Source organism: Urtica dioica, chromosome 11, assembly GCF_054948205.1.
Source record: "Urtica dioica subsp. dioica isolate 48M chromosome 11, U.dioica_male_clone48M_v1_H2, whole genome shotgun sequence".
Taxonomy (NCBI): Eukaryota; Viridiplantae; Streptophyta; class Magnoliopsida; order Rosales; family Urticaceae; genus Urtica; species Urtica dioica.
Genome location: NC_142766.1, coordinates 2,526,813 through 2,552,949, shown reverse-complemented (window position 1 = coordinate 2,552,949; position 26,137 = coordinate 2,526,813). Strand labels below are relative to the sequence as shown.

The following is a 26,137-nucleotide window of genomic DNA, read 5'->3' as shown; positions in this document are numbered from 1 at the left end:
AACTTCTCTTTAACAATTGGGCCTTTGTCACGTGCTAAAAACGTGATCACACACCCAACGTCCGTCAAAAATATGTGACGGAAGGACTATGTTTGTTATGATGCAAGATTTTAAGGTTGGCTGTGTACGGTTTTCTAATTGAGGGGGCATAGTGTTACACGTGCAGGAGGCATTGCTGTAAATAATCCTTAATGAAATTAACACTCTGTGAAAGTACTGTGAAAGTACAGAACTACAGGCCCAAGCCCAATAATCAAACTGATCAACGAATCGGGTTATGGAGATTTCAACAGAAACTGGCCGAGCTTCGTCGATCACAGGACACAACAATCCGTCGATGTCGCAAAAGTCGTCTTTAGCTTCGTACGTTCTGACTCCGATGTGATTCAACCAAAACAATGGCTTGCTGGTCTCACTGTCTGTTACTTTTGTTTCTCTTCAATCTCCGTGTCCCAGTTTCCTCTGGTAACTCAATCAATTCTATCACTTCGCATCTTGCTTTTCTTCATTCTGATGAAGTTTGAATTTATAGAGCTCTTATTAATTCTATTTATGGGTCTTGGTTACCTCAAATTTTTTGTTTTTTTGGTTTGTTTTTGTTTCTCTAACCTTGTTTGAAGTTATGTAACTACTGACTGTATTGTTGTAATCATTAGGTCTTAAACAGTCGTGCATTCGGTAATGAGTGTTCATCGTTACCTCGCCCCGGTGCTGGAACTCTGTTAAAAAAATGAAAGAAAGACACTTTTGCTTCTTTTCCAAAGCTATACTGTGCACATCAGACTATGTCCGTGTGGCATGTAAATGGATCGTTGGGAATTTGCAAAGGATCAAACTAGCTGTTAGGATTGCATTTTTTTATTCTTCAGCTGAAGCTGTTTTTCCCTATAATGTTTCGATTCACTCGCGTCTAAATAGTAATACTACTATTCAATGTGTTAATTGAGTCTCCTATAACCCAAACAACAAAATTGAGTTAAAATGGATACAATGAAAATGAAATCTTAGTCATCGTTTCTCAATGTTGGATTATCAGTTATTGGGGACAGCTAAATGATCAGACTATGGTAGCACTCTGCTATTTCAGTTGAGGCTGATTTCCCCTAGAGTACTTTCATTTCACCCGTGTCTATTGGATGTGTTATTTTGGTCTGCTAAAATATTTTTGGTATTGAATTAGAAGCTATCCTCCGTTGTGGTTGTAAGTCGGGGCTACGTCAATTTAACATGTTCTTTTAATCATTTCGATGCAGGCAAATCCGATGGAGTATGCACATCACAAGGTGGAAGATTTCCGCCATTCTCGTCCCAAGGGAAGCCTCCAAAAAGGGTAAGCAAAGGATTGAAAGACATGACCCTGTGCAGGGTGTTCCGAAAGAAGACTTGCTGCGACGCAACTCAGACATATCCCGCGTCGCTCAACCTTCGGAAGCTTGCTTCAACAGGAGAGGCGAGCCAAGAGTGCTTGCATTTGTGGGAACTCTTGGAGTGTTCGATCTGTGATCCAACCATTGGTGTTCGCTCCGGACCTCCGACACTGTGCGCATCTTTCTGCGAAAACGTCTTTGATGCTTGCGCTGATGCTTACTTCTCCATGGAGACTGTAACAAAGGTTTGTCCTTAAGTCCCGAAGATGATAACTATGTGCTGAATTATTTTAGTCAGCAGAACTGCATGTTATAGATCATTTTCGTTAATAAGCCCACGAGGCCCCGACAGTCCGACCGGGAGACCCTCCCAGTAGCCCCAAGTTTTTTTTTATTGTAGGGGGAATCGAACCTGAGACTGTGCGTCTATCCACACATCTCAGCGTTCGCCATTACCACCAGACCAATACTAATGTCCATAGACTCATTTCTGTTTGGTGGGGACAGAAACAGGCTTCGAGTTTATGAGGGACCAACAAGATCTATTTTTCTTATTTGCTATCTATCTATGATTGTGAAGGTTCTAACGCCATGTGGAGTGAACGATTTTGTGTGTGGGAGGGCGTCAAAGTGGGTTCATAATGGCACAGAGCTGTGTCAGTCTGCGGGTTTTGCTGTAAATGACGACTATCACCTCGACGAAATGTGCTACGGAGGGAAGGCTAGTTTGGATTTGATTGCCGACTCTTGGAAAGCTTCACGGTTAGTTGTACCACAGAGAGGCGGAGCCGGGGGTGTGTTGGATGATTTTCAGCAATGGGCAGCCGAGATGCCTATCAATGAAAGAGTTTCGTGGGCCGTGGGAGGAATGGTTCTTACAGCCGGATTGCTCTTTTTGAGGTCAGATTCTTTCCTTTCTACCACCATCCGACCTCAACTTGTCAATCATTTATTTTTTTTCTTTTCAAATTGATTGAAACATATTCTCTAGACAAGCAAGTTTATAATTTTTTTTTCTGAAAAAGCATAAAGGAAACATAACCAAACCCCGAAATTTCTATGAGATGATAGTTTTGTGGTCCACTCCTTGATGATATTTCACAAATGACTTGGTTTAAGTTATGATTTGTTTCGCGTCAAAACTTTGAAAATAATGGATGTGGGATTGTATTTATATAAAATTTAACAAATATATAGTAAACGCATAATCCTGAGAAAAGTAGTATCAAAATCTGATTTTCACCGAACGCCAGGGATATTTTTGTTATATGATTTTTATTTAAAATGCTCCGAGGAGCTATATGCTAGATTGTATTCTACATAAATATATCTTAATCTCCCTAATTATGTATTACCATTATAGTTAGCGCTCTCCCATTTTTATCTGTGCTGAATATGTACACTGCAATTCATTCCTTGATAGCCTGTTTGCTGCTTAACTTTCATCGAGAATTTTTTCTAAAATGGGCTGCTGTTTAGCGAAATTGTTGGTTTCGTATTTTTGGACTCTACTGGGATGTTTGTCAACTATGTGATGAGAAATCGTTGCTTTTGGTTATGCAGCAAACGGAAAAGCTATAGGCACGCCCAGAAGCTGGCTGCCATTCAACATAATGCTAGGAAACTAGAGATGATGAATACGAGGCAGAGATACTTTGGTGAGCAAGGATATAACAAGGCAAGTAAAAGGTGATTTTTCACTTTTACCTGAACATAGATAGGCTGCCTTTTTATTTTATAGGTGAATCGAAGTCAGTTGTAATAATAAAACTGTTTTCTTGCTATTTAATAGTACTACTAGTGATGTGCATCTTGAGTTTGAAGTTTCTCTTTCTGTATTTCCTTCTTTTTGGCTCTTATTTATTAAATTACTTATTATTGTAAGTGAAAATTTTAATTTTGTGGACAATAGCATTGCTTAGACAAATTTATCTTCGGTGATAAAAAAAAAATCTTATGCATAATGTTGATTACTCTTTAACTTGGTGATACAGAATAGAGTTGTAGTTTTGCCTCATCTGTGTTAATTGAGTAAAAGTGGAAAGCATATTTTTCCGAAGACTATCGTAGAATACATAGTCACTCTTCATATATCGCCTGGCTTATATGTTCCTTCAGAATACCCTATTCATCTTCAAGATACCCAGAGAATTCAAATCTCTTTCTTATATGCATAAGCCTCTTCCAATCATCGAAATTCGCTGCCCCGTTATTTGGATGATTTTAGTATCCCGGTTCCTTTATAATAAAATTCTCTGTTCAGGCAACTAAGGCGACTGTTATGATACAAAAATAAATACAAATCAAAACTTGACATCGCCTTCTTACGGAAGTGCTCAAACCATTACATTCTTCAGTGGAACAAAAGGCCTGAGATATAACTTAGATTTTTCTTTTGAACTGATACTGCCCATCTACGACAGCTCTTCATTTTATCGAAATCATCCATTGACTGCCCTTTCAGACTTGTGTTTTAAGTTGGAGAGTACCATATTTGAGAGCAAAAGTAATTTGGCTGAGTATTTTTCTCATCAGCAAACTTGGTATATATAATGTTAGGGTTAAAAACTTGCCATAAATGCTATAAACAGGATTGGCTGGCTAAATATAAATAATCAAATATAATATAACTAATTGATTCGGCAAATAAACTTATTACTATTAATATATTCTATATTTATATTTATAATATTTTGATACTCCCCCTCAAGTTGGCGCGAAGATGTTTATCATGCCCAACTTGCATAGAAGCTCTTCAAACTTTGTTATGTAAAGGCCTTTTTGTAAACACATCTGTGAGCTGTTATGTAGTGGAAATGAATGGCGTGCATATTTCTCCTCTCTCAAGTTTTTCTTTTATAAAGTGTCAGTCAATCTCCACGTGTTTTTGCGGTCATGTTGAACTGGATTATAATGCTGATTGCAGATTTGTTGTCGCAGTAGAGCTTCTTGACATCAAACTGTAATAATGGCTTGTTTAAGTTCACACCCAAAGAAAGTAGGACCCGAACAGTGTTAAGCTTAGCGACGGGTGCCAAAGTTCCCTCATAGTCAAGACCGTAGGTTTGAGTGAACACTCGAGCTACTGGTCGAGCTTTGTACCTTTCCACTTGACCCTCGGCATTGTACTTCACAATGAATATTCACTTGTAGTCCACCACATGTTTGCCTTTAGACAGTGTAGTTACTTCCCAAGTTCATTCTTCTCAAGAGCTCTCATCTAATCTAAGGCAACCTCTTTCCATTTTGGAATACTTAGAGCTATTAGGAATATTGCCCACTAGAAGATGATGATTACTAAATAAGATAAGAAGTTACTTTATTAGCATCATATGATTAGTAGGTTGATGTCTGGTAACATTCAGAATAAAAAACAACTACCATCCATAGTCTGTATCAAACTGAATAGCATGCTGGGCATCCGAGATCGGGCAGTGAACTAAAACTTGATCGATGACTGATATGCGCCTAGAAAGCCAGTCATATATGTGGAATATGAGTGAGGGTTGATCATTCAGTGAGAGCATTATACACTTGCAGAAGGTGTACGACCTGGACATGCTTTGGTTTGGATAGATGTGTCGTTGAAGGACCGTTACGATGCACTAGCCGATGCCGTTTATGATGGTCACAATGATGCTTGATCTAATATCCTGAAGTAATCATGGACTTCTAGATCATGTTACCGGCTTATTTGATTCACCACGTTAAAGGCTAGCTAGACGCTGATCAAATAGGTGTCTTGGGAGTCGGGACATGATTGTAGAAGAAAGTGTTTTACATATACGGAATCCAACCTTCCTGAAAGAAGGTCAATGTTCTCTCACCTAAGGGTTGATTACAGAACCGATTGATTGCGCACACTTCCGAAGTTGGCTTACGTTTGGTTGAATCTTTCGTTGGGGAAGCAACGATGCTTAGGGCTTATATGTAACGAGAAATGTATAACGGAACAAATTGACCTATCTCGATACGGGCAGAACCTGGAGGATCATGATCACGTACTGACTAAATCAGTGGACACTCGTTATGATGAGTAAATATAATTCTAGTACCAAAGTTGGGTTCAGTCATGGATTACACGGTGGAATATTGTAAGGGACTAGACAATTCGATTAGAAAAGAAAAAAAGGAATATTTTGTCTTTTATCGAGATTATTCAGCTTCTACTACTAGGTCCATCGTCCCTGATTCGGCTTCGATAAAGGCGGATAAGAACGTTAATATAATAATATCTTTTATTATTATAATCCCACTTGCTGTAATAGTGATTGACAACATTAATTCCAAATGGTATTTTGTGAATTAAATAAATATTTATGGCAATGCTGTTTATTTGTTGCTAGATCAAGTAAATAAACTTTATATTTATTGTTGGACAAGTAAATATGTGTTACATGGGTTTAAAGCTATTGGGCCTTGAAAAAGCAAAATTTTAGGCCTCCCTAACTTGGTTATGGGCGATTTTATCAGTCCAGGAGAAACCAGTATTTTTCTGTTTTTTTGCTCCTAAAATATACTAGGATAAATAGGAGATATGATTGTCCTATATTCTCTCCTAAATAATAGAACCTTTCCTTGCAATGGTTGAGAGATATCCATCTGCAAGTTTAACTTTTTATGCTCAGAACATGGGAAATATGAGTTAAACAAATAGGAGGATCAAATCATGTGGTTAGTGGCCCTTGAATCTAAGATCCAGGGGTTGGGATTTTCGGTCGAGACACTTAAGGTTGTTCTAAAGTTACCTTTTTGTGCTAGTGGGGATGATGGATTGGTGGATAAGTGATGTGAAGACCATAGCTGATACAGTTGCTCTAAGTTTTCCTTGTTGAAAAAGGTTTGCCAGAGGTTAGATGAGATGTTCTGGTGCTGACTTGATAGCCGATTTTGTTGTCTTTCAATCGATTTTGTAACGAGATGTTCCAGCACTTTGCCTTGACATGTCTGGGCTTGGTACAGTATTCATAGACTGATCGGCTAGTCATGTTTGTGAACAGGTGGTTGCAAGGCCGTGAAGACATCATGGCGGTTGTGTCGAGTTGAGGAGATGTAGATATATCGGTGCGAGGTCTAAGCATGACCAGACAACAACTCTCTTCTCTACAAACTTCAGCAAATGCTTCCATGGTGTTGGGAAGTGGCTCTTGCCCGAGTATCCTCCCTTTGACTTCATCTAGCTCTTTGTTTAGGCCCATAAAAAAAAATCAAAGACTCTCTCTTTCGCTACAGTCTTCTGAAAGAGAGTGCTGTCTTCAGGACATCTCCGCTTGTAATCGCAGTAGAGATCAAGTTCTTGCCACAAATCTTGAGATTGGTGTATTATTGAGTGACAGATTTTTTACCTTGCTTTAGCTTTCTCAACTCAATCTTGATCTCAAAAAGTTGGCCTGAATTTTCGGGGTAAAAATACAGCTCCTTTACGACAATCCAGATTGTGCTTGCTAATGAGAGGAATAAGTACGTTCGTCCCATACTTGCTTCCATTGAGTTCACGAGTCACGAGATGATCATGAAATTTTTTGTCTCCCACCTTTCGCAGTCTTCATCACCATCTTTTGGTTTTGCCGTCGTACCGAAGAGGTAAATGAATTTTCTTTTTCCCTGGACATAGAGCTTGACCGATTGGGACCATTCCACATAATTACCCCCATTTAGTTTATGAGAGGTAATGAAATAACTTTGATGAGAGTCGAGATTTGACCCACTGGTTTGAAGAGATTCATCGGTTGAACTAGTGGTAGTAGTATCGGATTTGGCCATTTAGAATCGGCGAAAACTTTATAGAAGAGTTTAGCTGTAAGGCGGCTCTGATACCATGAGATCAAAAATAATTTGGTGGAATACTTTTCTCATTAGCAAACTTGGTACATATAGTGCTATTGTTACAAACTTGCCATAAATGTCATAATCAAGATTGATTGGCTAAACATAAATAATTAAATATAGCATAACTAATTGAATAAATTAATTGCTACTAATTTATTCTATATTTATATTTATAATATTCTGACAATATTTAGTTGGAGTAACCAAACATGGACCTAGGTCAAAATCTAATTCTAAGTACAAGTGTCCGCTTATATTTTGCATACCGTATTTAGTAAGAGGAATGTATTGAATAAATATTTTTAAAAAAAAGAAAATCATACATAACATAAGATAAAAAAACAAAAAATAAAAAATCTACAATAATAGTGAAACAAAAATCTAATACAAACTTAATGACATAATTCAATACAAAGTACAAAATCAAAATAATAATAATATTCATTTTAAAAGTCAACTAACTATTCATATAATTTCATATGCTACAACTAATTGCACAAAAAAAACCAAAAAACACATTCAAATCTAAACTCCAATTAAACACAATAATGAAGTTAGAAACTAAGAATTTAAATTAAATCATCAAAAGCTAACGATAAATTTAGTAAAAAACACTAAATATCATCACATTTTAAGAATTGCTTGTATTGGACCACTTATCAGTAAGTTTCTGTCGGAATGCGTGAGAATCTACCTAAAGACAACAAAAAATTGGAAGAATTTCCCGGAAAACGCCAAAAACCGTAACAGTTTTCTCGGAATCCAAAAAAAATTCCGGTTTTGCACTTACCAGTACTGAGACTCTAAAAAAAAACGGTTTCCGGTCCGATTTCCGACCGGAATCCGCGGAATTTCAATCGTTGATTCTACTAAGGAGTAAATCAGTGAAATTTCTCATAAAACAAATTACAAAATAGCATAGTTAAGAAATTTTATCTTACACAAACAAAAAGATTAATACGATGCAAGCCTTTCTCGATACCTATATCTACTCACAGTCACAGTACAAAACACCTAAAACCCCCCCAACATTTTTCTTACACAGGCAACGCTAATACATTTGATTTACAAACTTCATTAAGAATTTTATGTGCAATTGATTCTGCGAATTGCAATCCAAATCTTCTGCGGATTGTTTTGTGGAAGGGTTTTCCCAAACTCACCGCCTTTCCTATCGAACTGAGACATTAGATCCGAAGAGCTATCAGAATGAATTAGCTCTTTCCAGCTTTAGGTGGCTGTATGAAATAAATATGTTATTATCAGGAAAAAGAAAGAGAAAAACAAGTTGAGCGCGGAAGAAAGAAGAGAGGAGAAATAAAATAAAAACCTTTTTTAGAATGATTCCAGATGAATTGGAAGCACTAGGCGATGGTTTGTTGAGGAGAGGCTTGAGTATTTCGAAAGAGCAGACCAAGCCTTTATCGACGCTCAAGAGAGCGCCGGCGTTGTCGAACTCGCCGCCGTAGTTTGGGGCGGAGAAAATGGTGACTAGTCTCCTGCGGGCGAAGAACTCGTAGCCATCTTCGACGACCTGAAAGAAGAAGAAGAAGTTAGAAAACAGGAACAGTAGAAGGTGGTGGGGTGCGAATGATAGACCTGGTGGCCGCGGCAGATGAGGTCGAGATCATTCTTGTCCAAGAAGTCTGCGACGACGTCGGGGCCGAAGGTGGAGGAGACGCCGCGGTCGCTGTCGGCCCAGCCGAGGACGGTGGGGTCGGGGTCGGACCAGAGGAGGTCGCAGAGGAGGCCGGAGTCGGGGATGTCGGAGGGGCGGGGGAGCTGGGTGATCTGGTCGAGGCGGTGGAGGTCGGGGGAGAGGCCGCCGTGCATGCAGAGGATCTTGGAGTCGATGAGGGCTGCGACGGGGAGGCAGTTGAAGCAGTCCGTGAAGATCTTCCACAGCCTGACGTTGAACCTGCGCTTGCACTCGTCGTAGAAGCCGTAGATTCTGTTGATCTTGGCGTCCTCGTGGTTGCCTCTCAGCAGGTGGATCTTCTCCGGGTACCGCACCTTGTACGCCAGCAGCAGGCATATCGTCTCCAGGCTCTGCTTCCCTCTGTCCACGTAGTCTCCCAGGAACAGGTAGTTCGCCGCCGGAGGGTATCCCCCGTACTCGAACACTCGAAGTAGATCCCGGTACTGTCCGTGTATATCGCCTGGATTCAGCTACATATGATCAGACTCATTTCCCCCAATTCATACAAAAACAGACACACCTCTTCTATATTACACAAAGATGGAATAGAAATTCATCATTCGGACCCAATTTTAATTGATTTAGAATCCAGAGAGAGAGAGAGCGGACCACAAATCCGAATAGGGGCTGGGAGTTGGAGGAGATTGGGCTGAGAGAGGAAAACTTGGCGAGCGTTGACGCAGAGTGTACGGATCTCGCCCTCGGAGAGCTGAACCTGTTTCCCTCCTCTTCCCTCCAACAGCCTTCTTATTATGTCGTCCAACACTCCTTTCTCCATCATTCCCTCCATCGTCATCATCATCATCTTCTAGGGTTTTCTTTTCTTTCTCAACCCACCTTCCTTTTCTCTTTCTTTCTTTCCTTCTCCTAATTAAATTAGTAGAAACAAGAATCAGAGAGAGAGATGAAAAGACAAAGGATGGGAATGGAACTAAATTTGGGATAATAATAATATAATATGGACTAAATTTGTATTTTTTTACAATATATTCCCAAGTGCGAAGGCAACTAGATTATGGATCCAAAATGCGTTTGATTTGAAGGCTTCAAAGGCAGAATGGAAACAAAACATAGACCGGCGCACGATAGCGTAATTTGACACGTGGGACGGTTGGTTGAGTTTTCGCCTTCAATTATTGCTTGGTTGTTTTGTCAGTTGGGTTGGTTGCTCGCACAAGATTTTTCTCTCTCAAACACAAATCAACGAGACAACATATTTTGGTGTTCCATTACTGTAATGGCCATTCATTAAAAAGAAATAAATATAGGTAAAAGTCATCTTTATTTATTGAAGATATTGGACGGCGTTTCTATTAGCAATCCTGGTCATGGCCGGCATGATATGTGAATCTACCTACTTAGTAGTGATCGGAATCCAAATGGATTATTGTTATTTTTCATTGGATTTCTAATGATTCTAACACAACATGTGTCCAAGACATAGGCCCGGCCCAGTCACTAGACAACTAAAACACCACAAAAAAGCCCATAAAAATATACTTCAGCCAAATACATTTAAAAAAAAAAAAAAAAAAAAAAAAAAAAAGCTACAAGTATATTGGCCAACTAGGTAGGAATATCTAGGGACCTAAAGCCTATTTGAAATTAAAAGCATACGATCCCTTGTTATTATCATATTTAGCTATCCAAATATCTTTTATCATCGGGATTCACTTTCATAGACCCTCCTCTTATTCTGATGGATATGCCAGTGGCGGAACTCATGATGGGCAGGTACGGATGGAATGAAGCCTTGGTCCGAACGATGTTTGTGAGAAAGGATGCGGAAACCATCCTTATCATTCCGACAAGTTCCTCGGAGGCTATCGATTTGCTCCGATTGCATTACATTAAAGACTGTGAGTATTTGGTTAATAGCGGGAGTCCCGATTTCGACGCCGAGCTCCTCCACGGCCTTGGTGATTTCTTCATGGTCGAAGATACGTGGGAAGATGTCGATTTCTCCGAAGGTGAAATCAATCTCTTGGTGGGTTTGTAATGGATGGATTCCGGTCAAATCGGTATTGGCACGGCGGAAGATCATCATTGATACCCCGCTTGCCCTTGTGCTCGGAGGGCCCGGAGACCATTGCCCACGCTTTTTGGAAGTGCCGATGGACTAACAAAGTGTGGGAACTCACCGGATTTAGAGACTTAATCAAAGAATTCCATGATGAGGACGCTTTGAGTTTCTTCATCACACCATTGAGGTACGCAAACTTGAACTTTTTATTAGAACCATATGAACAACGTGGTGAATGGGAAAGATAAATGGTTCCCGGGGACTTGGTGGAATGGACGAGTGACTTTATCGAAGAGTATCGCGGAGCCAAATTGAACTCTTCAATAAGGGATAATCCTTGTAAGGAGAGCAAGTGGATGGCGCCACCGAAAGGATATGCATCAGTGTGTGTGCATAGAGGGGTGGTTCGGGGTGGGATGTGTCGTTCGGGATCATAGGAATGTATGTTGTGGCCTTCGAGATGTTGTCCAGAAACTCTAGGCTACCCTCTTCCTTCACGGAAGCTACGCCAGTTCGGCGTGGGGGTGCTTTTGGCGTTGAATTTGGGATGAAAAATAGCGGTTGTGCAGTCGGACTGTTTAGAAGTTGTGGTTGCGGCCAAGAACGATAACAACCCGGCTACGGGACTTGGGATTCTCTTGAATGATATACATGTTATTTGTCAGAATTTTTCTAGTATTTATTTTGCTTTTCTTTCCCGCTCTTGTAATGTTATGGCTCATAATTTAGCTCTTTTATACAATTTCGGTTTCTGCGGATGCACCATGGATGGGGGTTGTCCTTTCATGCGCTATGCATGAGGTTGTTTATGAGCAGAAAACTTTGTTGTAACCACAGTTTTCCTCCGCCATTTAATTGAAGGTTGTTAATGAAATTCTCCGTGGTTCTATCCACGTTTACTAAAATAAATGTATGTTCTCCATTTGATAAAAAAGGAGAAATTTCTGAAAATAGTTAAAACAAGAGATTTGCTAGTATCTAGCCTTTTAATAAGAGGGAGATTAAAATAATAACCGACCTATTAATTTATTTAGGAAAGTAGCCTTTAGAGTCCCTAACCAGAACCAGATCTGAACCCTCTGGCCAAATTCCAGGAGCTGCAATGACGTCGTTGTTCTCCACCGATCCGGCCGAACGCGGATCGCACCATCACTGGAGGTTCGAATGCTGAAGACCTCAATATGCTAAGAAATCCGTTCGACGGACATTTCGAGAGCTTCGAGGAGGATGATCTCTTCATGTACGTACATGGAGATCTAGAAATTCATATCTAAATTAAATTTTTTACGGGAATCCAAAGCCACCGCTGGTCGACGATGGCTGTTGAAATAGCGAGCTCGATTGTGGTTGAGTCTGGGCCGAAAATGGAGACGTCATCAGCGATCCAAAGCCCCTCCGGCGGATAACGACGGCGTGGAAGGAGTTCTTAAAGCCGGCATGGACGACGGCATTCCAGAGGTTGGCGATGGAGTTTCGAACAGAGACGTCGAAGCCGGAGACGAAGGCGGAGCTCCGAACGCCATAGTAGACGACAGAGTCCCTAACATTGGGTTCGTCTGATCGCGAGAGATAATGAAAACAAGTAACCCTAGGTTTTCGTGATAGAACAAAAACAGGTCATTTCAAATTTGAAGCGAGAAGTGTGTGTCTGATTAGCTAGTGGATTTTCTTGTTTGGGCTCTTATTGATTTGGGCCTTAAAATCATTAGTCCTTGATATACACATATATAGGTCGAGCTCGTGAGGCCGATGTCGAGCTCGTGAGGCCGAGGTCGAGCTGAGGCCGAAGTCGAGCTCGTGAGGCCGAGGTCGAGCTCATGAGGCCGAAGTCGAGCTGAGGCCGAGGCCGAGGTCGAGCTGAGGCCGAGGTCGAGCTGAGGCTGAGGCCGAACTCATGAGGTCGAGGTCGAGCTGAGGCCGAGGTCGAGCTCATGAGGCCGAGGTCGAGCTGAGGCCGAGGCCGAGCTCATGAGACCGGTCTTTGGCCCCTCGGCCATGGGACCCCGCGGGCGCCCGCGGGCGCCGTCGACCCGGAATGGACTGACAACAAAAACTAACATACACTCAAAAGAATGTATGTTATTGATATAGGCTACGTTTGTTTGGGATTAAAAAGTCTTGTTTTTTGTTTTTAGGAAAAACAAAACTGTTTATCCGGTGATTGGCAAAACTGTTTTTACAAAAAAATTCAAAAACGTTTTTAAATTTTGTACATGAGATAGAAAAGCTAGGATTCTTAACTTTTAGAAAAAGTGTTTTTAAGTTTGCTATATAAATTACTGTAATATCATCGTAAAAAATATTATTTATAAATATGTATATAAATAAGCATATCAATAATTATTATTTAATTATTAAGAACATAACTATTTTAGTTTTTTTACTATAATATATTTATTTTACCAAACGCTAAATCAGTTTTTGTTACCAGAAACAACTGTTTTATAAACAGTTTACCAAACACTTTGTCATTTAAAAAAAAAAAAGTTTTTTATAAAATCAATTTTTTTAAAAACAAAACTATGTTAAACGGGGCCATATTATAATATAGCATTAGTAATTATGACTTGATTATGATTATAAAATAACATAAAAAAAATTACACAAAATATATTGATGAGAGAGAGAGGAAAAAAATATATATATATAAAAAAAATACAAAATAGATTGGATAAAAAAAAAAAAAAACGAACCAATGAAATATGTAGACACATATAAGGTGAAGGGAAATAAATATCAAAGAGAAAAAGAAAGATAATCTAATAAAGAAAATATAAAACTTATATACACTCAAAATAATGTATGTTATTGATATAGTATAATATAACATACATTATGATTATAAAATACATAAAAAAAATTACACAAAATATATTGATGAGAGAGGGAGGAAAAAAACAATATATATAAAAAAAATTACAAAATAGATTGGAAAAAAAAAACGAAAAAAACGAACTAATGAAATATGGAGACACATATAAGGTGAAGAGAAATAAATATCAAAGAGAAAAAAAAAGATAATCTAATAAAGAAAATATAAAACTAATATACACTCAAAATAATGTATGTTATTGATATAGTATAATATAGCATCAGTAATTATGATTATAAAATAAAAAAAAATTATACAAAATATATTGATGAGAGAGGGAGAAAAAAAACAATATACTAATATACATTCAAAATAATGTATGTTATTGATATAGTATAATATAGCATCAGTAATTATGATTATAAAATTAAAAAAAATTATACAAAATATATTGATAAGAGAGGGAGGAAAAAAACAATATACATAAATTTTTTTTTACAAAATAGATTGGAAAAAAAAAAAAAAAAACCCCAAAAAGGCAAAGGCAAAAAGAAAAAAAAAAACCGGAAAAGGCAAAGAAAAAAGAAAAAAAAAAAAAGGCTGGCAGGGTAAAAAAGAAAAAAAAAAGGAAAAAAAAAAACCCCACCGGAAAAGGAAAAGAAAAAAAAAAAAAAACCGCCACGTGTCGCCGCCTGGCGACGCCACGTGGCGGCGTGTGGGTGAAAGTTGAGAATACCCTCCTCTTTATTATCTATGTTATAGATAAGCATCATTTCATACAACACGAGCTTAATGTTTTTCTTTTCTTTATTTTTATTATTTATTTCTTTTACTTATTCTCAGCAAAATTTAAACACAAATAAAATATTAATGAATGATAAATTTAATTATTATAAACTCTTAAATTTATCATCTACTCAATTAAAAATATGATAATTACTCATCAAACATAAAAAATAAAAAAAATAAAAAACCATAAGTACATTTCCAATAGTGTGTCTTCCATTACTTAACAGAAGTGGTATTTCTGTTAAGTAATCTGTTGCCTTTCATTACTTAACGAAAGTGGAATTTTCGTTAGGTTTAATGAAAGTTAGCATTTTCATTAATTTCCATTAAGTAATAAAAAATAAAAAAAAATTAAATTTAAATGGTAAATGAAAGGGACTCAAATGTTAAAATTTTAAAAGAAAGTACTAATATGTAAAATAAATTGCATCTTTATTAATAATTGTAAAAAAAAAAGGTAAACATATTACAACAAGACACATTGATTACGTACACATAAAAAATCAATTACAGGACACCCATATGCAATAGGCCTCTAGAGCCAGGCTATAAAAAAAAGCTACAGATGACTATACAATTTAATAATAAGTTATTTAGTTTAATTGGTAATGCAAGACGTCAGTATTAATTGATAATGAATGCATTTGAAGGTGATATTATTATTAAATTGAATGAAAAATAATAATATAGCAAATTTTTAGACATTAAATGCATAATTTTTCCGTCGGTTTTTAGACATGGAATGATATTATTATAATAATTTTTAGACATTATTATAGCAAAAATAATAATGAAAAATACCACATTATTTCCGTTCGGTTTTCCGTCGGCACGTCGGTTTTCCATGGAAAACGGCATTTCACTTGTCCTTTTCCACAATTTTTCTGTTGGGTTTTCCATCGGCATGACGATTTTCCGTAAATCAGGAGACTCGAAACGGCAACGAAAACGGCATTTGATTCCTTGGCTGATCCAAAACATGTAAGTATTACTGAATCTATTAACCTAGCTCTTATTGGTTGCTTGACATTGCTTTCATGAATAATTAATAAGTAAATATAGATCTTGTTAGATAAACATAATATTAATTAGCTCTTGTTAGTGTAATTAATCTTTTCCGCACTTAATATGGTTATCAAGGTGCATTAATCACCAACATGAGAGACTTTGCAAATTAGAAATTTTAAAAGAAATTGAAACAAATTTGAATTTTCAAAGCACAGTTTATACAGTCAAGATAATGGGCGCCAAGATTATCATATTGCCCTTTAAACATGTCAAATTCATGGGCACTTACGTCTTTAGAAGATTGGAAATAGCATTTCGAGTCACCATAGCTCCATGCAGTATGGGTAAAGCGGCACAAAAAACCAGTGAAATCATAAACCTGGATCAGACCACTGGTTTTCAAACCAACGATCCAGTTTAAAACGGTTTATGTTTTCACCTATCCAGTCTGGTATGGGTTGTATTTTAACTGGTCCGGTCCGATGCATGATTCTCCAACCCGTGGTTTAAACCAGCCCGATCAGATCAATTAATAAAAATAAAATAAAATTCCATGACTCCGCCCTTCACAATATATCCATTTTTTTATTACTTTAATATGACATCCATTGAGGGCTTGTATTTATGCCTTCTGGACTAGACTCCATAAAACTAGGGGTGGCAATTTGGTCAAGACACGATACACGAAACGGTTACGACACGATTTAAGACGGATTTAGATCTCAGTAAATGGGTCGGTTCTTAATTGGATCGAACACGCTAACATGATTAAATAATGGTTCAAAACGACACGATTACGGTAACATGATAAAAAACCGATTAACACGATTATTAAATGGTCGAAACGAAACACGATTACGACCCGCACGAATATTATCCAATTAATACGATTAGGAGTTATAGTACGATTACGATCCATTTAAACACAATTAATATTATATTTGTAAAATTATAAATTTATAACTATTAACATAAAATTATAATTATAAACATAAAATTGATATTAGAAAATATGATGTAATAAAATAAAGTATATTCGTATAAATATCAATTCACGTATGATAACATATAGTCAATAGTGTACCAATTGACTTAATAGGAACAATAAGAATCACAATTCATATCGAACAATCACAATTACTATAGTCTCATAATAACGTATTAAATTCAATTCATATCGAACAATCACAATTCACAATCATAATAACTATAGTTTCATAATAATGTATCATTTCCAATTTTATTGAATTTCAATTCTATTCAATTCATATTGAAAAATCATAATTTAAAATTGACAATCACAATAAATATATTCTCATTATAACGTTTCATATTCAATTTTATTTTATTTCAATTCAATTCATATCGAACAATTTCAATTCACAATCACAATAACTATCATCTCATAATAACATATCATATTCAAGTTTATTAGATTTCAATTCAATTCATATTGGATCTCAGTAATTATATTTTTTTTTATTAAAAACGTTTTAACTTGTGATTTTTCGTCTTCTAAAATACTTTTTTTTTATGATTCCTCATTAAATCGATATTATTAGCTGATATTATATCGTCATTAAATCGGTATTAGTGGTATAATTTGACGATCCTTTTCTATCGCACAATCTTATTATTCTATGAATCACACCGAATCGGAATTATTGACGATTCACTCTACATGCATAGTAAATTATGTAATAACTGCGAAACCTACATCAACGTACCAAAATGCCAAATCATGTATCGCTAAAACCCAATAAATGACACAACAAATCAAGCAAATCCCCTCTAGTTTATGTGGTACTACTAAGGGTGTTCATGAGAACCGACAAACCAAACAACCCGATCACCCAAACTAAACCGTACTCTTTTCCAACCCGCCAATTTTTTGGGTTGAAACCAACCCAACCCGCAAGTTTTTCGGGTTGGTTTGGTTTTTGATCGTCATGAGATTGAGTTGAACCAAACCAACCCGATCCCGTTAAAAAAAAAATTCTCTAAAAAAATGAAAAATGTTATCAAGGTAAAAAAAAAATACACCATATGCTTTATGGTTTTAAAATAAGAATATAAATGCATTTTTAAATTAATTAATTATTTTTTAGGTGTATCTTTATGCTCACGACAATAGACAAATAGATAATATAAGTAGACTCAGTATGATCATAAAGACTTATTTATATTAGCTTCAACAACTCATTTTTTATTTATTATTTTACAGATTTTTCACGACGTCTAGATTTTTATGGAGTTAAATTTGAGATGAGACATAATTTCTTTGAATGGTTTTTTTTTATGAATTTGATTCAACGATTCTATTTTGTACCTTTGTTGTGACAAATTAACCCGAACAACCCGACTTAAACCATCCCAAATAAATCAAACCAAACCAACCCGATTAATATCGTTCGGGTTGGTTTGGTTTCAGTACCATAAATGGTTTGGGTTGGGTTATAAAAATGACAAACCGAAGATTTCGGGTCGGGTTCATAAAATGTACGAACCCGAATAACCCAACCCGATGTACAGGCCTAGGTACTACAACATGACCATTATGTTCTCAATAAGTACGATTATTTAAAAAAACATATATGTTTATTGCTTTGAAAAATTGTTATTAATGCCTAATATTCTTTGAAAAATTTGAGTTAACGAGTGATTAATGACCAAATATATTATGTTCAATAATATAGGAAAATTCAATACAAAATCAAATGAATCACTTGTCATGATGAACAACTTAAAATCGAAAACTAAAAATTCATAGTAATGGTACTCTCAAAACAAAGGTTATCCTTGTTTTCTTCTCATTCTCTCTTAATGAAACTCTCTAACACTACAAAACAAAACAAAAATACATGATCACAATTCACGACCAAACTCTACAGATTGTTTTAAGAGGTATACTAAAAACTCATCAATCACATCAGTGCACAAAACATTGGTGCAGAGCCGACAACAACAAAGTTGTCATATCAAATTGTGCAGAAAGTATAAATGGATACTACAAATCGGAATCAATTATTTATAGAGAAAATAGAGAAGTTATCAACTGTTTACCTTCCGATGACCATATCCAAGAGAATAGGATAATGAAGCTCAAACTTCTCAAAGAACAACTTCAATGACGCAAATTGCGTCTCGGTACTGTAAAATTTATCTGATTAGTGTCATTAAGAAAGATAATAACTGCTTCAATAACTTGTCAAAGTTAGTTCAAACACTTTCACTTCTCCATTATTAATAGCGTCCAAATGTCGACCGATGCATCGCAGAGCTATCTTCACACGGTGCCTACAAATTTTATTAACCATGTTGATAGCTTACGATTCTGCATTGTCGCTGATTGTCTATACTACACGTCCGAAAAGGGCGAATCGAGGCGTTCCTCCTTAATCTTGGGTTCAAGAAAACCAAGTCTAGTTCTCGAAAAACGGGTGTTCCTCCTTCTTGCAAAAACCAAGGCGTTCCTCCTTCTTGCGGATTTTATGCATCTTAAATCTTTCAATCCTATCCCAAGATGCATAAAATCCCGTTCTGCAAAACCTTATGTCCTGAGTCTTGAGAGAATTGGTTTACAAGCTTTATAGACGTTTCAAATACACATTTTCTTATTTCTAAACAATGTGGGACTACTAAAAATGCCTTGTTGTTATAATCTTGGTTGAATGCATTGTGTACGTTAATTTTATTTATTTATTTATACATATATAGAATAGATACGAGTCTATGACAATGTATGAACGTTTATTGTTTTTTAATATTTTCTTATTTATATTTTTATAATACATGTAAGGATATACATATATAATTAAATAGACATCATCGGGGGAACACACACCTAAGACATTTCCTAAATAACACATCAATTTACTCATATATGGGTTCTCCACTCATCATACATCTCATTTGCTAAATTATTTCTCCATGTTGTCCATTCGTCTGATGGCTCAATATTTGTTATAAAGTCATCGATATTTTCTCCATCTTCATTCTCCTCCTCTTCCATATCATTATCCTCACTTGGCATGTAACTAATATCGTCGGGCATTTCTCTTCGAATAAAGTTGTGCAATAGACAACATGCCAAAATTAAACGATTTTGTGTCTTTATTGGATAGAACGACGGACTCCTAAGAATTGCCCAACGATTCTTAATTTCACCAAAACACCTTTCAATGACATTCCTAGCGGATGAATGCTTCATATTAAAATATTCTTGAGGACTATTTGGTTGAGGCCCTTCTCTCCATAGAGTAAGGTGGTAGCGTTGACCACGAAATGGAGCGAGAAATCCTGGACCATTAGTGTAGCCAGCATCTACAAGGTAATATTGACCTAGATAGGAAAATCGATGTAAGGTATAAGGTGTTTTGACCAACAATGAATTTCATAGTTGTTTAGACTATATATTGACATAATATATCTTAACAATAGTCTATGCACTACATTTGACATACCATTTGGAACTTGCAAACCGTTTCTCCTACGTATAGCATCACGTAGCACTCTACCATCAGCCGCTGATCCCTCCCAACCGGGTAACACATATATAAATTGCATATCGTGGGAACACACACCTAAGACATTTGTTGCTACATCACCTTTTCGAGTACGATATCTAGGTCTCTCTGTCATAGGGACTCTCACTCTAATATATGTCCCATCTAATGCTCCTAAACAATTCTACATAAATAGTTTCAAAGTTAGTTAGATTCAGTTATGGAAAGAAAAAAAAAATCAAAGGTAGATTAAAAAGAAAAATACCTTAAATAATTTCCACCTCTCATCAGTTGAATCCTCCAAAATAGGCTCGGGTTTTTTCAATAAATCTCCATGTACTCTAATTATCGCATGCAAGACATTATGAAAGTACTTACTAACTGTTTCCCCGGATCTCATAAACTGAAACTTGATTACTCTATTCTTGACATGATGAGCTAATATATGCAAAAACATAGCCACTTGCTCATCAACTTGTACATACTTATATGCCTTTAATCCACCTCTAGTTTCAAGCAATGTGCATAAATTTGTAAAGGCTTCCCTACTCAACCTAAGTTGTTCTTTACATGTGTTATTATTATCATAAACTAGTTGATGCACAATTTGCCTATTGATACCTATGTCAAGGGTATATAACTGTCGTCTAAGAGAACTAGTTGTGATATAATCTTTTATTGTTGTCTCGCACACCTTTAAAAACCACTCAACACTACGCAAAATGTTCGACCATTGTAAAAAAAGAGTCATTAACTCCTTCTTTCTTAATATTTGTTGTTGTACTAAAGATGAACGAGCCATTATCCTATAATATATACAGCAAGTACAACAATGTTATTTATAAACTTTTGTTTTAGATACTATAGTAGTTATGCAATATACTGAACAATATTATATACATGTAAGGTATCGAATTAACAATATTATTTGGCAAACAAATAAAAGCATACTGAACAAGAGATGTATTAAAAAAAATACTGAACAAGAGCGTACATAACATTATAACAATACTATTTGGAAAAAAAAAGCACAAACACTACAGAGTTGTGTATGAAAAAAAAAGTCTAATAGCAATTGTATTTGACAAAAAAAGGGACTGATTGTTCCTAAAAAACAATAGAGCAGAGCAACTTTGAAACTAATAATAATAATAATAAGCACTACGCAAACAAAATAGATATATGTATAAGTTAACAAACCATTACCATATAAAACATGGGCTCGGCGGAATCAATGGCGGTCGTTACAAAATATCAGGTTTTTTTTCAGAAGAAAATGTTACAAATAGACTAAAGACTCACCTGAAAAACACAAAGCAGCTCCGACGTCTACGATGGCGGAGTGGGTCAAGGCGGAGTTCGTCGACGACGGAGACCGACGAAGAACGGGGTAGATCTGATCGTTAGAGTTTTTGGCTTGAATAAATTTGGGGCTAGGTTTAATTTGTGTTAGCTTTTCCTGTCGTAAGGGTACTTTAAGGATATAAAAAAATAATTGGAATGGAATCCTGATTCTTTAGGTACCCCTAATGAATCTCCATTTAATTTGTGTTAGCTTTTCCTGTCGTAAGGGTACTTTAAGGATATAAAAAAATAATTGGAATGGAATCCTGATTCTTTAGGTACCCCTAATGAATCTCCATTCACTTAAAATGACTGAATAACCATTGCATTAGAATTGTCATTCTAGTTTTATTTTTTAACCAAACAATAGAATGAGCCCATTTTAAAGTAATGACAATTCCATTCCAGGCCCATTACATCAAACCAAACATGCCCTTAGAGCTCATTAAGATGGTGGAGGACATGAACACATTCGGTCGCCATCCAAGGGGCAACGTGGTGTGGAACTACCTTCTCGGCGAAGTCCGAATGTTTGTGGAGAAGGGCGGCGAGCCATTGGAGCAAGATAAAAAAAAAGGAAGCTCCATCTCCCTGGATTCGTAGAGCCGCTTCAGGTTTGGGCGTACGAGTGTCTTCTTTTCCTGACGAACATGAGGGTTTGTCAGAGAGTCTCCACCACAGCTCGTCCAATAATGCGTCGGTGGAAGTCTATCGGACTTGTTCAGGATGCCGCCATGAGAGTAATCAACTTCAATGAGGTAAAAAAAAATTTAGGTTAATTCATACTTAATATTGATCATTGATCACACTCATTTGTTAACTTATCCCACGTATAGGTTGAATTTCACGGACTCGGCGACACTTCTTCAAGCGTTGCCACCCCTTCTACGACGCTAGCGGTGGTGGACAAACGCCCGGAGAAGAAACCCAAAAAAGACGCCCCACAACCAGAAGCACCACCACAACAACCACCACGACCACAAGCACAGACAGTTGCGGTAACACAATTTTGAGTTTCTATTTTGATGGTTGAACTCAATTCTTGACTTCATAAGCATATGAATTGTTATCAAATATAATTTTATGGTTGAACTCACATAAGCATATGAATTGTTATGAAATATTATTTTATGGTTGAACTCAACAAAAAACTTGAACTCTATTTTTCTTGTTGGATAGATATTCGACTTGAATACACCGAATTCCCATATCCTGATTGAAGACTCACCTGTCAAGAAACAGTTGACCCGGCAACGACGCAGTCTCGATAGGTTTACTTCTTCCAAAAAGGTGTTTCCATTTCTGAGGTTCACGAATGCTCCCGACGTGCTTCCTGATGAACTGCAGCTGTCGGAGGTAACCAAACGACCGGACCAGGATGATGTTGACGTCATGAAGTTATGGATCCAAGTCGGCTTGAAGAAGTGCCACAAGAACATATCTCAGGGCAAACCAAAATATAAGCCGGAGGAAAAAAACCATAGCGCCTTCAATGGAACTTGGACAGATGGCTATAAATCAGAAGACATTCTTCTACAACATGTGGCACGCGGACGGTTGATTTTCTGATCAGGTATTAATGTGTTAGTAATTTTTAAAATAAGTCTTGTTTTACAGCTCACTTCGTGACAGATGTGTCACGGAGTCAATTCACTCTGTGACACATGCGTCATGAACTCGGGTCATTTCAAGACACATGTCTCATGGTCCGAGGTATTTAGTGCTTATGTTTACCTTCCTTCGTGCAGCATGTTGACGTCGCGATGTATTACCTCCGGAAGAAGAAGAAGGTGGGTTTGTTACGTCACTCCATCACCGTAATGTCCACGGTCTTCTTTAAGTATCTCCGAGATACTTACACTCAGTTCAATGCTAGCCAAGATCCGGGTGTATTCTTGAAGAAGAAACTGAAAAAATATGTGTCGTCGACCACATTTTACCGGGGAGTCTAGAGCGGAGCAACTGGTGGACCCATGAGACGGCGTCGATGATGTCTTCATCCCTATCATAGATGGCGGGCACTGGTATCTTCTTGTTGTCAACGTGCGTTCAAGGTGTATAACGGTGTATGACTCCATGAGTTCCACCGGTGGACACCAAACGCTTGTGGACACGAAAGTCAAAAACTTGACCACCATTTTACCAAATTTTATGCATGTCGTCGGCGTTCTACTCTCCCATGAAGAAATATTCAAGGTCGTCCACTACGATCAAATGCCACAACAAGACAATGGGTAAATATTTTAATTCTTAATTTTACATTATTAATGACACATTTTAATTAAAACATGCGTTTTTTGTTCCTTCAGAAATGATTGTGGCATATTTATGATCAAGACTGCCGAGTTTTTGGCGCACGACCTTCCATTGTCTGATATGAAATAAGAGGACATGCTCATGTATCGACAGAAGATGACCACCGAATTATACCGATACGGAGCGCTAAAACTACACACGCGTGGAAATGTCAATATTGAGGCTACTCAAAATTATGTGTTTATGATTGTATGTATGTGTTTATAACTGTATATATGTGTGTTTAGAACTTTATGTATTGTCTTGACATCAATTTCTTAGTTTAGAATTTGTGTCACAAAGTGACCTCATTTCGTGACAGTTGTGTTTTATAAACCATTATTAACAATAAACTAAATATCACGGACTGAGATCACTTCGTGACACATGAGGTGAAACATCACAATTCCAATATCACATTACACAGGCGAGTCCAACAAAAGTCAAACCAAATCAAATGTAATTTCATTTTTTAAACCATTCAATACATCTCCGACTCATTTGAATTTTGAACAATAACACAATACCTATGAACAAAACAACAACAACCAGCATTTTAATCTTGAATAATTCAGATACAATCAGTTGTTCCAATTCATTGGCTTCAGTTGGTTCTTCATGTTTAAAGTCTTCATCGACAAAAGATGGTAGGTTTTCCAATAATTTATCTTCCTTAGCAGCCCTGGAATGATTTGAATCGATCTTGGGCACATAGGTGGGTCAATCCATTCTAAAAACCCGCATCCATTGAATTTCTTTATCTGTCACAACCATAAACCAAAGAATATTTATTTACAGAATCTTAAAAAGAATAGAAACATATGCGAACCTTATATTCGGGGCATCCCGATCGATCGGTCGTCATAACTGAATACCTAACGATTTTCCTTATTTATAAGATTTCTAGACGTTTTCTAGGATAACGAGAAACATATTCAAACCTTATACTCGGGGCATCCATAGAATCGTCTTCCAGGATTATCAGCAGTCCAGGAAGTTCGTTCAACTCCATTTAGACCACACGAACATGAAGGAGGAGGTCGTCAACGCTCGGTACCACCTCCTATATTTCCTGAAATGCGCGGCTTCCAACGTGTTGACGAACTGCAATCACTCGACTCCATCGTGATTGTATCAACATTAATTGTTATTTAATTCTGAAATAATAGAATAAAAAACATCAACAACATGGTAAAATTGTTATTTCCAGTTCGTGACACTAATGTCACAAACTGAATCCAATTTGTGACACCCTGGAAAAATCGAGAATTCAACAAAAAATACCATTTTTGACAAACAAATCACACTCAAACACAATGGAACCTATTTCAACATGAATAAAAATAATTACGCATGTTCTTGTATGTTAAAGATAGGAAGAACTTACGAAAATATGTTTGAAGAAATTTTGGATCTAGGATTTGCAGGAAGAAGAAGCTTGGATCATGAAGTTTTTATGAGCAATTTGCAGAAAACCAACTTGAATCTTGATGTTTTGATGAGCAACCTTGGATTGCAAAATGGTTTTAGATGGGTTTAGCATTATTGCAAAATGGGTTTAAAATGGGTTTAAGAAACTTACCCTCGGCGAGCAAGAACATTCCGGCGACCCAAGAGATGAAGATTCCGGCGACTCAAGAAGCTTCACTCCTTCATTCTCCAGCTGAGCTCAACAGGAAGAAAAAGTTGAAAAAAAATGTGAAAGAAGTTTCAGATGAGAGAAGTGAAAGTTAGATGTGTTTTGAGAGGTTAAAAAATGTTGAGGGTAGTTGAGGAAAATATAATTACTCTCACCTACCAAAAGTACTAGTTTTGTCAATTTTTTGGTTTTGGGCTAAATATGGTAAGTGACATTGAGATGATATTATTTGTGTCAATTCCCCAAATTTTATCCTACTAAAGATATTGCAATCACTTTTGTAATATTATGCCTGATTATTAGTTTATAATTATTTTTTTCTTGGAATTTAAAGGTGTATTAGACATCACACTTTCAATATTTATTGAAGATGACTACAAATAAAAAAAAAACTTTGGGAACTATGACTACTTATATTGACACTATTTTACTATTTACTGTCATTTACCAATTTTTAATCAAAACGAAAAAGTTAACAGATCTATTACCAAGCCCTATGTATAAAGACATTTGTACCCTTAAAACCCAATTAAATTTTTTAATTTGAAAAAAAAACTCCTTTTCAACTGTCACTCATCTTTTTCCCTCTCTTTCATTCGTGATCAAACAAATCTAATGTCCATTTACATAAATGTGTGCGCCAACCACAAGCCTCATTGCCACTCATAGTGCAAATGTGCGTGCAATCTAACGGTTCTGGAATCGACTATCAAGTAGCGAACATTGACTATCTTTATTAAGAGCCGGATTCCACTTTTGATGTTTCCCTTCCATCACTGATTATACCCTGGTCTTCCAAAACATAGGTATATAAGCATCTCTTAGCT

General features: G+C 36.7%; 2 protein-coding genes across 3 annotated transcripts; one reads left to right on the top strand and one right to left on the bottom strand.

Annotated features, from left to right (window-relative positions):
* Positions 1–269: 269 nt before the first annotated feature.
* Positions 270–3,333, top strand: LOC149380672 (folate receptor family protein). 2 transcript variants are annotated; one of them, XM_089602168.1, is made up of 5 exons: positions 277–465; positions 657–800; positions 1,254–1,612; positions 1,948–2,267; positions 2,931–3,333. In XM_089602168.1, exons 2-5 carry the CDS (start codon positions 731–733, stop codon positions 3,058–3,060), a joined length of 879 nt encoding a protein of 292 aa, XP_089458294.1. In that variant the 5' UTR covers positions 277–465; positions 657–730; the 3' UTR covers positions 3,061–3,333. The 2 variants fall into 2 exon arrangements, with proteins under 2 accessions (XP_089458295.1, XP_089458294.1); XM_089602169.1 differs by lacking the exon at positions 657–800 and having other exon boundaries at positions 270–465; positions 2,931–3,332.
* A 4,735-nt stretch (positions 3,334–8,068) lies between these two features.
* Positions 8,069–9,924, bottom strand: LOC149380671 (serine/threonine-protein phosphatase PP1 isozyme 9-like). The gene is made up of 4 exons (XM_089630471.1): positions 9,505–9,924; positions 8,796–9,355; positions 8,527–8,730; positions 8,069–8,434 (listed from the first exon to the last, which is right to left on the bottom strand). Exons 1-4 carry the CDS (start codon positions 9,698–9,700, stop codon positions 8,411–8,413), a joined length of 984 nt encoding a protein of 327 aa, XP_089486597.1. The 5' UTR covers positions 9,701–9,924; the 3' UTR covers positions 8,069–8,410.
* Positions 9,925–26,137: the final 16,213 nt, after the last annotated feature.

Excerpts from the sequence above, each read along its gene's own strand:
- LOC149380671 (XM_089630471.1), bottom strand. The coding sequence starts at position 9,700 with ATGATGATGATGACGATGGAGGGAATGATGGAGAAAGGAGTGTTGGAC. Across the intron at positions 9,356-9,504 it reads AGCCCCTATTCGGATTTGTG|GCGATATACACGGACAGTAC; the intron begins GTCCGCTCTCTC and ends AGCTGAATCCAG. Across the intron at positions 8,731-8,795 it reads TCATCTGCCGCGGCCACCAG|GTCGTCGAAGATGGCTACGA; the intron begins GTCTATCATTCG and ends TTCTTCTTTCAG.
- LOC149380672 (XM_089602168.1), top strand. The coding sequence starts at position 731 with ATGAAAGAAAGACACTTTTGCTTCTTTTCCAAAGCTATACTGTGCACA. Across the intron at positions 801-1,253 it reads AGACTATGTCCGTGTGGCAT|GCAAATCCGATGGAGTATGC; the intron begins GTAAATGGATCG and ends ATTTCGATGCAG. Across the intron at positions 1,613-1,947 it reads CCATGGAGACTGTAACAAAG|GTTCTAACGCCATGTGGAGT; the intron begins GTTTGTCCTTAA and ends ATGATTGTGAAG.